We start from the raw sequence: 12,109 nt of genomic DNA, 5'->3' as shown, positions 1-12,109 counted from the left end.
CTTAGCATTATATTTATGTGTTCGCCCTGTTGGGAGATTCTTTGAGTGATAGCCGTGTCTATCATTGTTTTAATTCATTATTGAAAGTTACGAGACTAGAAGTGAATTCATGTTGTCCATTATTATAGATTTGATGTGATTCCTGAGTAATTGATTACGATTTGTGATTTGATACTCTACCAGGGTGAGAATTTAGTAAGAGTTGTGATTTTATTAGCAGAACTGAGTTAGTAGATGATTTCAATTGGTATGACATATATTCGGCTTATGATTCAGAGTTGAGGGTAAGACCTTCGCGATTCCATGTGATTTGATATGTTTGAGCCGGGATGCGTGCTGCAGTGGAAGTTATACCAGGATGAGATCCTTATGATTTGTTCATGTACTTTGATTTTTCCTTTTAAATTGATTCGTAGTATGGTACTGTTAGAGAGTTGTGCCTGTCGGGCTTGTTTGATATTTTGCTTATGTGTTCTCTTTACATATTCAGTCGTTTTCGTTATGTGCTTCTTGAGTTTTAGCTTGCGGGGTGTGTGCCCGGTGGTGTTAGTTGTGACTTGTTGATTCGGGTGTATAGTTAAGAGGTATTCATGTTTTGTGTATCGTTGTCAGTATTGTGGAGGTTTGAAACAGGGTTCTAAAGATATGAGGCTAATTGCCGGTGCTGGTTTTGATTATGGGCAGGTATTGTGATCAGAAATGTTGTTATGGGCCTATGTGTTGTATGTCCTGTTGTGTGGTCGTACCTTGTAGGTGTAGGCATGAGTTGTTACAGCTGGTTGATACTGATACCGGTTATGGATTTAGAATCGGGTCTTTTGAAGATAAATAGAAGGTGAGAATTTTGACTCTAAGGCTTATCGGAGTTGATAGAAAGGATAAATTACAGTTGGGATGGTGTCGTCAGGCTTATGTGGATTGGGGTGATGTGGGGTCTCCTCCCCGAGTGTATCTTGAATTTGTGCCTTCAGTGATTTGAAGACTTCGATGCGATTCTTGGCATGTTTGAGGACGAATGTTTGTTTAAGAGGGGAAGGATGTAACGACCCGGCCGGTCGTTTTGAGAATTTAAGCCTCGTTCGGCGGCATAAGACCTTGAGCAGCTTCGTATTATGTGTATTGACTTGCATGCATGGTTGAATTCAGTTACTGGATGATTTCGAGTGATTTGGGACACTTAGTCCCTAAAACGAAAGCTTAAGTCTTAGGATTTTGACCGTAGTCAGAACTATGTGAAGATGACTCCGGAATGGAGTTCTGTCGGTTCCTTAGCTCCGTTGGGTGATTTTGGACTTAGGAGCGTGTCCGAACTGTGAATCTGAGGTATGTAGCTGATTTAGGCTTGAAATAGCGAAAGTCAAATTTTTGGAGATTTGGACCGGAAGTGGACTTTTTGATGTCGGGGTCGGAATCTGATTCCGAGAGTTGGAACAGCTCCGTTATGTTATTTGGGACTTGCCTGCAAAATTTGACATCATTCCGGGTTGATTTGATAGGTTTCGACGCGAGTTGTAGAAGTTGGAAGATTTGAAAGTTCTTAAGTTCGATTCGTAGTTTCGCCGTTGTTTGATGTGATTTGAGACCTCGAACGAATTCGTATTAGGTTATGAAACTTTGTTGTATGCTTGGACGGGGTCCAGGGGGACCGATTCGGACGAGTTTCAGATGGTTTTTCGTGGTTGTGAAGAGGTCTGCGTTCTGGTGTAATCGCACCTGCGGACCTTGGACGCAGGTGCAATGGTCGCAGGTGCGAAGATGGAGGCGCAGGTGCCAGAAGAGCTGGACTTGGCAGTCTCCACAGGTGCGGAGAATTTGTGCGCATCAGCGGCTCCGCGGAAGCGGATTCTTGGATACAGAAGCGAGAGGAAGCGCAGGTGCGGTTGGACATGCGCACCTGCGGTTGCGCAGATGCGGCTAATTATGTCGCAGGTGTGGTTACGCCTGGGCAGAAAAGAGAAATTCGAGGGTATGATTCCATTCTTCGTTTTTGGACTTGAGAGCTCGGAATTTGGCGATTTTTTGAGGGATATTTAGAGGAAGCTTTGGGGTAATGATTCCTAACTCGTTTTTTGGTTGTATTCCATTAATCTATAGTTGTTTTCTCCATTTAATTTCAGATTTGGGTTAAAAAGTTAAAAAAAAATGGGGGAAAGGTTCCCTAACCAAATTTCTGAGTTTTGATTGGGATTTAGACATCGGATTTGGATAATTTTGGTACGAATGAACTCATGAGTGAATGGGTATTCGTATTTTGTGATTTTTACCCGATTCCGAGACGTGGGCTCGGGTCGACTTTTTAGGATGTATTTCGGAATTTTTATTAAAATCTTGATTTCATTAATTAGATTAGCCTATTATAGTTGTATTTATGATATGTAATTGTTTTGGCTAGATTTGGGCCATTCGGAGTCGGATATTTGTGGGAAAGGCATTGTGACCGATTGATTGAGATTGGTTCGGGGTAAGTATCTTGTCTAACCTTGTGGGGAGGATTTTTCCTTAGGATTTGAGTCTTCTATGTTGATTGTAGTCCATGTACGCGAGGTGACGAGCGCGTGCTCGGACTTATTTGTGAAAAGTTGGCCTTTTAAGATTTTTGGTCCTTATATTCACCGAGTATGAAGTTGTTCTTGATATGATTAAGTTCTTATTTACTAGCTTCACCTCTACATGAGAATTAATTGCTTCAGGTTTCACTCTTATTGCCTATTTGACTCTTATTTGACTTATCTGAAGATTTTACCTCCTCTATTGTCATGCTATCTTTTCATAACTGCTTATCTTTATTTGGAATTATTATTATCTCATCCTATAATTGTTCAGTCTTAATTGAGGTTATGATTATTTTTTCGCTGCTTATCCTTAATTGAATTGTTGAATATCCTTCGTAATTCCTCAACCTTAAAAGAAGTTTTAGATATCCTATATCTTAGTCGACTTATTTTATTTGAAACTATTTGACTCGTGTTAGATTCCCTGTTGTTGAAATGTATATTGTGGGATCGTTGCTACATATTAGTTTTCCCTTGTTAAGCTGTTCTCTTTACGCCTAGCATCCTTTACTGTGGTTATTCCTTATGAATTGGTTCTACCGTTTCTTTGTGATTTAAAGTTCTTGAGTTGATTTACTTGTCGTACTTTATATTATTGTCATTGTTGTTATTGTACTTGTTGTGGTAAAGCACGAGGTTTCTGTCGTGCGGTTGTTATTATTGTGATGCACGAGGTTTCTGTCGTGCGGTTATTGTTATGGGGTTGCACGAGGTTTCTGTCGTGCTATTGTTACTATTGATTTTTGCACATGCGGCATGACAAGGCGGGATATATATATATATATGGGTCGGGTTGCGCATGTGGCGAGACGAGGTGGGAACATTGTTATGCACGTGTGGCGAGATAAGGCGGGCACTTACTTTATTACTGCACACGTGGCAAGACAAGGTGGGTTGTGTCAGGGATTGAATTGTGATGATTTGTGTCCTGGGGGAATTCTTGTTGTTGATATTTGTGTAGTGGTATATGTACTTGTGTGAGCTTTATCTTGTGAAAGCTGTGAGAAAATATTTTACGTGATGTCCGTTTTTTTTTCTTATGCTTATTTGCTGATATGGACTATGGTAGGACACTTGCACAAGCATACACGTAGTTAAGCACTCTTATTGGATAAGAGGTGTTCTTGATATTGTTGAGCATAGATGCTCACCCTTATTTACTTGCCTTCTATGTGAGAATGGCTCTATTGGCACGTAAGTCGTCAGTGCAGTTATGAGGTGTTATGAGGGCACAGGATGCCAAGTGTTAGAGTTCAGGTATTGAGACCCGTGAGTTATGATTTGTCCGAGGTTCGGTACCTCGTGGAGTTGTTGACTAAAATCTAATGTAAAAGAAGTTGTAGTTGCTGAGTTATGACTTGTCCTTGCTGTATTTGTGATTCCGGATTTAGGTTGTGTTCCATTCACTTTGTCTGTGTCATTTTCATGATATTCCGTTGATACTTGTTGTTTCCTTCCTTATTGCCATTACTGTATTGTGAGCCATATTGCATAGTCTTTATGTAGACATCATACTTATGTTGTTCATATACCTATACCTGTTCAGTTTATTAGACCAGTGGGTGTCTTGATTGTTCCTCGTCACTACTCTACCGAGGTTAGTCTTGATACTTACTGGGCACCGCTGTGGTGTGCTCATTCTACACTTCTGCACATTTTTGTGCAGATCCAGGTACTTGTTCGTTAGCTAGTTGCGTGGACTGTTGCTGTGGAGACTCAAGGTAAACCTGCTGCTGCGTTCGCAAGCTTCGGAGTCACCTTCAAGTTTTCATTTTGCATTATTTATTCCTATTTCTGGACAGTTGTATTTAGAGGCATTCTAGCAAATACTCTGTAGAGCTCATGACTTGTACTACCAGTGTTGGAAATTGTAAGAGATTTCTATTTAAATAATGTTGTTGTTTCAATTAGTGTTAGGCTTACCTAGTCCCTAAGACTAGGTGCCATCACGATATCCAAACGGAGGGGAAATTGGGTCGCGACAGATGACCTCAAAACGTCATATAGCAAGTTAATTATAGTATTTTCCAAGTTATTATACTTCATAGATGATGCATGTTACTTATATACGGTTACGAGTTGTTACAATTAACTTAACATTATGGTATAAAATTGCGTTAAGTTGGCCATGCACAAAACTTGAACTCGTACGAAAGTGTAGTGTACAAAATAGCTAGTTTATCTGCACGTCTAAAATCGAAAAGAAACGCACTTGTTTATATTTCGTTGTGCTAATACCTAAAAAGTCTTCTTTTCTTTCTTTTGTACTTAACTAACAATTAAGTCAAATTGACAACTTTGTACAGAAATGAAAAGATACTATATAGTAGAGAAAGGGTATGTTTACTCTTTACTAATGCGATGCTGTTATGTTTGTATGAACAAAAAGCACTGCAACAATTCAACGCGCAGGATTTTTTGTATATTCTTCAATGGTTAATTGACAATCTATTGGTTCAGTAGAAATCTGAGATTTCATGATAGTATATGATATGCCAGACTTGGAGAATTACAGATCGAAAATAGGGTTATATTCACATATAGTCACTAAACTTTATAGACTATAACAGTAAAGTCATAAACTATTTTTTGTCCACATTAAAGCAAATAAACTTTACCTATTATAACATTAAGTCAAACTGTAGTATAAGAACTAGGAGTGGCACTTGGGCTAGGACTTCCCAAAATAAGTGCACAACGTTTTCCCTATAACCTGTACTATAGCACTGGTACCAAAGTGATTAGGGAAGCAAAATCAGCTATGTTATATACACCCTCAGCTACATACCTGCCCTAGTTCTACTGCATTCCTGAAGAAAGCTCAGGTAAAAGGCCCAAGATATCGGATGTATTGGCTGGTGTTGTGGATGGATGATTCACTGCCTGGGTATGGGCGATTCGATTAGCCAAAAGGACTTCCAGTTGGGGTGGCATATAAGGTGGAATAGATGGTCTTAGAGCCGGAGCTTGCTGTGTGGGCTTAAGTATGTACTGATTCAGTGCTTCAGAATAAGCTCATCCTGAAAGGCTTCCACGCATACGGCCTGTAGGGCGCCAGTTTGGATCTAGTAGGGAATCCCTGGAACTATCTGTCCTTGTGACTGGTGTTGTGCCTCCCATATTTCCCCTGTGGTCCCTGGCCAATGTTGTCCAAAACCCGTCAGCATTCCCTGGGAGTGGAGATGGAGTTCTAGGAGTCTGAACAGGCCTCACCACCTGTGTGGTTTCCTAAGTAGCGACAATCCGGGCTTGTTGTCTGCCAGCAAAACCTGTTGCCTGAGCAACACCAACTGGTGAACTTCTTCTCTTCAGTGCTTCCCATCTATCCCAAGTACATTGTTGGGTCAAGCCTTGAGACTGGCTCATCGAGTAGGGTGTTCTCAGGTTTGGAGTTTGATGGCCAACAACCTGTTGAGATGGTTGAAGAGGAGCAAGAGAATGCTAGCACACAGGAAAAGGGTAGTTAGAAGCCATAGACAACATACAGAACAGAATAATGACAAATACAGAGATATAGGAAGTTGGAGATATATTATAAGCAGCCTAAAAAGGAGAAATCTGCGACAGTAAGCAAAACAAGCTAATTTACAGGCGGTGAAGGAACTCCTAAAAAGTGAAAGCATGCACATTTTATAGAGACATGTGATGGTCTTCCGAACCATAGCAACAAGCAAAGTTTCAGCAATCACACATGAAGGTAAAAAAACTCAGAAACCAGAACCAGCAAAGAAAACTTAAATATAGTTTTATGACAAAGTGAAAATAGCTGATAAACTAATCACCTGTGCAGTCATCTGCTGTGGTAATGCTGACGATGTCATACGTGCCTGAAACAGATTCAAGCCAGAAAAGGAAAACTGTTGTCTCTCCAAGACACTTCTTACATTGGAACCATCCAATGATTCAGTAGGCAAATCCTGAGTAGCTGCTGAAGGGCCAGTGTGGAACAAGGGATTCATTGTGTTTTGTTGTCTCTGCTGACAAACAGGAGTCTGTGATGTTGGGCATATTTCGATATGTGTTGATGTTACTTTACCCATGTTTTAACCGCTTTTTGATGCTATTTGATCTTTAAAATGCCCAACATGGTTTAACTATTGGTTTTATGACTAATTGAGTTGTGTGTGATGATTTAGGGTGTTTGGAGTGCAAAAATATGAAGAAAAGGTGCTCTAGCTAGAGGAAGAGGGGTTGGATGCGTCGCATCCAATCTAGAAAAAAATCAGATTTCGTGCACCCTTAGCAGTGAAGTCGGCCCATAGCATCCGCCTTAGCATCCGCACATGGGCAAAGCTGAGATGGAGGAACAAAAGGTGGATGCGAAGCATCCACCCTAGCATGCGAAGCTGAGAAGTGGAGGACGAGGTTGATGCGACGCATCCACCCTAGCATCAATCCCTGAAGTTGATTTGGATTAGAAATAGGAGAACTTTGGCCCACGACTTTTGTACGCAATATATAAGCCAAAAACGCCTCTTTTAGGTCATCTAACATATTGGGAAGGGGGAAAAGGCCACGACAAAGCTATGGAGGCCGGAATTCATCAAGTTCCATCTTTCTCCCACCAAACTTAGTAATTTTTATGTTTCTTTGTATGATTTGTTGTTTGGCTTCCATGTCTATATGGAGCTAAACTTCACATTCTAGGGTTGTGGTTCTTTCATGACTATTGTTATTCGGATATTGATTTTGACTTCTTGATTTATCATATTAGTTTATTTATTCAATCTTGCACTTAATTATTTAATTGCTTGATCACCAATTGAATATTATCTACGAATCTAGAATTGAACTCGAATGTGGGAATTGAGTAGGGCAAGTTCTTGAACTCGGGCATCGGGGAACGGATTCATGGTTAGGATAGACATATACCTAATTGCCTTGCTTGGTTGATTTACAGGAATTATACATGCGTTCTTGTTGATTCTAACTCCATAGACATATAGGCGTTAGGTTAGCTTGAATAGGCGAGTAAGAACTCGACAGATTCTTATGAGCAATATTAACCCTGTCAACCAATAAGCTAAATAAATTAGTCGGTCAATTCAATTTAAGAATACAATATGATTGCTAGATAGCCCATAACCCTAGATCGTTTTCATTACATTGATATCATAAAAATCTGCTCTTTCTCTGTTCAAAGTTCATTATTTATATTTTTTTATTTAATTAGTTTAGAATAAAATATTTTTAGGTTTAATTCTTGTTTAGATAATTAGGATAGTCTAATTTAGTTAATAGTTAATCATAAGTCCTCGTGGGTTCGACATCCGACTTTTAGTCACTTTATTACTTGACGACCGCGTATACTTGCGTGAGTGTGTTTGGTCGCAACAAGTTTTTGGCGCCGTTGCCGGGGACTTAGAAATTTGCTATTTTTCTAGATTAGACATTTTTTTTATCTATTCATGTTTTTTAGTTTAGTTAGTATTTGTTATTTATTTTAACATGGCATCTTGGAATGAAAATTATTCGAATGATGATTATTCTTATTTTGATGATCCTTGTCCATATTGTGGAGGACCCCACTGGTGGAAAAATTGTCAGAATATTCCCGGGACCGATTTGTGCGCACAATCTCAATCCTTTGAGTGGAATATTTGTAATATGTGTGGTGGTCAAGATGGCCATTGGGATGGTTGTCCTAATCCTGTTCATCCTTCTCTGAGCCCTTATTATGATCTTTCTAATGATGTTTCTGAGTTTGATAGGGGCAATGAAGTGCAGGATATGGAACCTGATGCATATATTAGGGATATTCTGAGGCAAGTAGCAGAGCAACAGGATGAACTCAAAAAAGATATGAAAAGAATGAGGGCAGCAATCACAAGAATGAAGGCCAATATGGAAGAATTGAATGAAGAGAGCGAGTACCAGCAAGAAGATAATTTTGAAAAAGTGGAGATTTTGAGCCATATGTCGCTGGTGGAACAATCCGAAAGATTAGAAATATATGAGGCTCAACGTGAGGAAATTACAAATGAGATGAGATACTTTATAGAAGGAAGAGCCGAATTGGGACAAGATATCGATAAATTTGGCACTACTATTCACGACTTAGAGGCTCAATTGAATACAAAGGTTGATGCGTCTAACGCCCAACAAAACAGTAATGGGTTGTGTAAAGCTGAAAATGAGCTTATACGCCAAATTGAGGAGCTAAAAGTGGAGAGCCAATCACTCGAGCATATTTTTGTTGATGATGCCCATGTTGAGAAAAGTACACTAGAGCCATGTGAGGAAGTAGATAATGTTATATTTGAAGATTCTTGTGTATGTAAATATGAGGATGTAAAGAGTAATACAATTCTAGAGTTAGGGCGTATTGGTCCTCATTCCAATCATTTTTCCACATTGTGTTTAGATAGTAAGATAGTAATCAAGCCATCTGAGCCTATGGGGGAGTCAAAGGGTGAGGATGAGAGTGCTTGTATTCTTGAATTTGTCATGCCAAAAAGCAAAAAATACATTCCTCATCTAAAGGCCGAGAAGTGTAGAGTGAAAAATTTATTACTTGGCCTGGTTATCTTTGTAGCCCCACCACTGGAGCATAGCCGCAAACTGGATGTCATGTTAGGGGCTCAATTCATAAGTTCGAGGTGGAGGCAAAAAGTGGTTCACGTCGTACCGCTACGTTAAATCAGGCGCTTGTTGGGAGGCAACCCAGCTTTACTGCTTTCTTTTATTTTTGTTTACTTTTTATTTTATTTTATTTTTATTATTTTGTAGTATTTATTTTTGTTTTGTAGGATTATGAGCATAGGAAGCAAAGCCATTAGAAGAGTGCAAAAGCGATCTAGATAGTGAGGACTAAGTGTGGGGTGCCCACACAAAGGACGATGCCTGGGGGAAGTCTAAGTATCTCGTGAGCCGCTATTGCTTTGGCCTTTGGCCTACCAGGGAGTCTCGTTTACCCTCTTATTATTTATAGTGTGCATTGAGGACATTGCAAAATTTTAAGTGTGGGGTGAGGAGATCGTTTAGATGAGTTTCTGTGTTATTTTAGCTTAGTTGTAGTACTCATTCTTAAGTGTAGTAACTTTTGTGGAAAAAAAAACAAAAAAAGTAGAAAAATTGGACTTTTCCCGACGATTGATCTCCTAGACAGTTTTCTTGAGGGATAAAAGTCTAAACAAAAATCCAAAATATATCTTTTAGCTTTCTTTAGGTAGTAATAATCCCCTGTGATTTTTCTTTGTGTCTCGGTTCTTTTCATGGGATGTAGTTTGAACCGGGTAGTTTTTTTCTTTCCGAGTAGATTAGGAATTTAGGAAATAAAAGGAGGAAGAATGATGAACCTAAGCGCCCTTGACTTGTTTCATAGTAGCATATTTATGCTTTGGCATGTGTAGTATCTCCCCTATATTTTGATATTAATCTTGATGCCTTTATATATTGGATAGCATGTTTTGTGACGACTATTTTTCGTTTTCTTGACTTGTGCTCATTTTGCGCTTAATACTTAATATCTCGTGGCTCCGTGAATACTTGCATTATTTGAGAGTCGGAATGGGACCGTCCTTAGTGAGTCATGTGCCATGTGTGGTGAGGTTTTTGTGTAGTCCATGTATTGTACTTGTGTCTAGAACTTGCCCGGTATGTGAGTTGAAGCGAAATTTGAGGTGATGCTCGGTTTGAAAAATGATTTTAGGCTTTCTTTGATCTTTTTGAGCTTATTGCTTATCACAAATAAAATTTATCCCTAGTTAACCATTTTGAGCCTATTGACTTTTATTTGGTACCCACATTACAAGCCTATACCCTTTTTATTCTTAATTGACATTGTTTTGATCCTTTTACCTCTTAAATCACTTTAATTGTTAGATGAGCGCTAAAAGAAGTAAGAAGGGACTAAGTATGGGGTGACTTTTGAGTGGAACCAATGAAAGGAAGAAAGGTGCACTTATTTTTTAAAAAACTACACCACTAGCGGAAATTGAAAAAAAAAAAGAAAAAAAAAGGAAAAATAGAAATGAATAAATTGTTGTCTTGTTCTTGCTAGTGGGTATGAACTAAAGTAGTGCTTAAAGAAGAAGGGACTGTTTTTAGGGGTGATATTATTTGTGAAATTGAAGTGGTGTTGAAGAAAATACGCTTAAAGTAATTTTGTGATGTATTAAAGTGCTTAGGAGGGTGAGTCACTATTCCTTAAATATATCCTACCCGTCCCTTAGCCCACATTACAACCATAAAAAAGTCCTAATTGATTTTAGATCGAGCGAGCTTACATTAGTAGAGATTTACATTAAGGGCAAGTCTATGGTACCAATTGCATGCATGTGACTTCTTTGTGAGAGTGAGCGATTTTCTTTGATATATGTGAATCATTAAAATATATTTGATCATGAGATTCGAATGTGTGGATTGAACTCGCTCTCTTGTTCTTGTTGTGAGGGCACATAGTTTCACGAGGGATAGGTAACGTTATTAGACTTCTCTATGATGTTGGGTGTTCACGCCATGAGTGCATTGTGACATTGAGTCGGTTTTTGAGGTTAGGGTTGTTGTGAGCATGTTGTCTTTGTTTGAATATTTTTAAAGAATGACACAAGTAAAGGGAAGTGTATGTGATGCATATTCTAGAGCCTAATTGTAGCAAATAACCATGGTCATATGTGTAGTGTGCTTTGAATGATAAGAGCTTAATTTTGTTTCGTCTACTATATTGATGGTTTGTTCGAGGACGAACAAAGGTTTAAGTGTGGGGTGGTGATGTTGGGCATATTTCGATATGTGTTGATGTTACTTTACCCATGTTTTAACCGCTTTTTGATGCTATTTGATCTTTAAAATGCCCAACATGGTTTAACTATTGGTTTTATGACTAATTGAGTTGTGTGTGATGATTTAGGGTGTTTGGAGTGCAAAAATATGAAGAAAAGGTGCTCTAGCTAGAGGAAGAGGGGTTGGATGCGTCGCATCCAATCTAGAAAAAAATCAGATTTCGTGCACCCTTAGCAGTGAAGTCGGCCCATAGCATCCGCCTTAGCATCTGCACATGGGCAAAGCTGAGATGGAGGAACAAAGGGTGGATGCGAAGCATCCACCCTAGCATGCGAAGCTGAGAAGTGGAGGACGAGGTTGATGCGACGCATCCACCCTAGCATCAATCCCTGAAGCTGATTTGGATTAGAAATAGGAGAACTTTGGCCCACGACTTTTGTACGCAATATATAAGCCAAAAACGCCTCTTTTAGGTCATCTAACATATTGGGAAGGGGGAAAAGGCCACGACAAAGCTATGGCGGCCGGAATTCATCAAGTTCCATCTTTCTCCCACCAAACTTAGTAATTTTTATGTTTCTTTGTATGATTTGTTGTTTGGCTTCCATGTCTATATGGAGCTAAACTTCACATTCTAGGGTTGTGGTTCTTTCATGACTATTGTTATTCGGATATTGATTTTGACTTCTTGATTTATCATATTAGTTTATTTATTCAATCTTGCACTTAATTATTTAATTGCTTGATCACCAATTGAATATTATCTACGAATCTAGAATTGAACTCGAAAGTGGGAATTCTATATTGCATATAGGATTGAGTAGGGCAAGTTC

General features: G+C 39.1%; 1 protein-coding gene across 1 annotated transcript; it reads right to left on the bottom strand.

The window, feature by feature from the left end:
* Nucleotides 1–5,068: 5,068 nt before the first annotated feature.
* LOC104085240 (uncharacterized) lies at nucleotides 5,069–7,328 on the bottom strand. The gene is made up of 2 exons (XM_009589234.2): nucleotides 6,335–7,328; nucleotides 5,069–5,993 (listed from the first exon to the last, which is right to left on the bottom strand). Exons 1-2 carry the CDS (start codon nucleotides 6,590–6,592, stop codon nucleotides 5,781–5,783), a joined length of 471 nt encoding a protein of 156 aa, XP_009587529.1. The 5' UTR covers nucleotides 6,593–7,328; the 3' UTR covers nucleotides 5,069–5,780.
* Nucleotides 7,329–12,109: the final 4,781 nt, after the last annotated feature.

Source organism: Nicotiana tomentosiformis, chromosome 12 (assembly GCF_000390325.3).
Source record: "Nicotiana tomentosiformis chromosome 12, ASM39032v3, whole genome shotgun sequence".
Lineage (NCBI taxonomy): Eukaryota > Viridiplantae > Streptophyta > Magnoliopsida > Solanales > Solanaceae > Nicotiana > Nicotiana tomentosiformis.
Note: the sequence above shows the minus strand (reverse complement) of the source record. Positions and strands in the feature narration are given on the sequence as shown.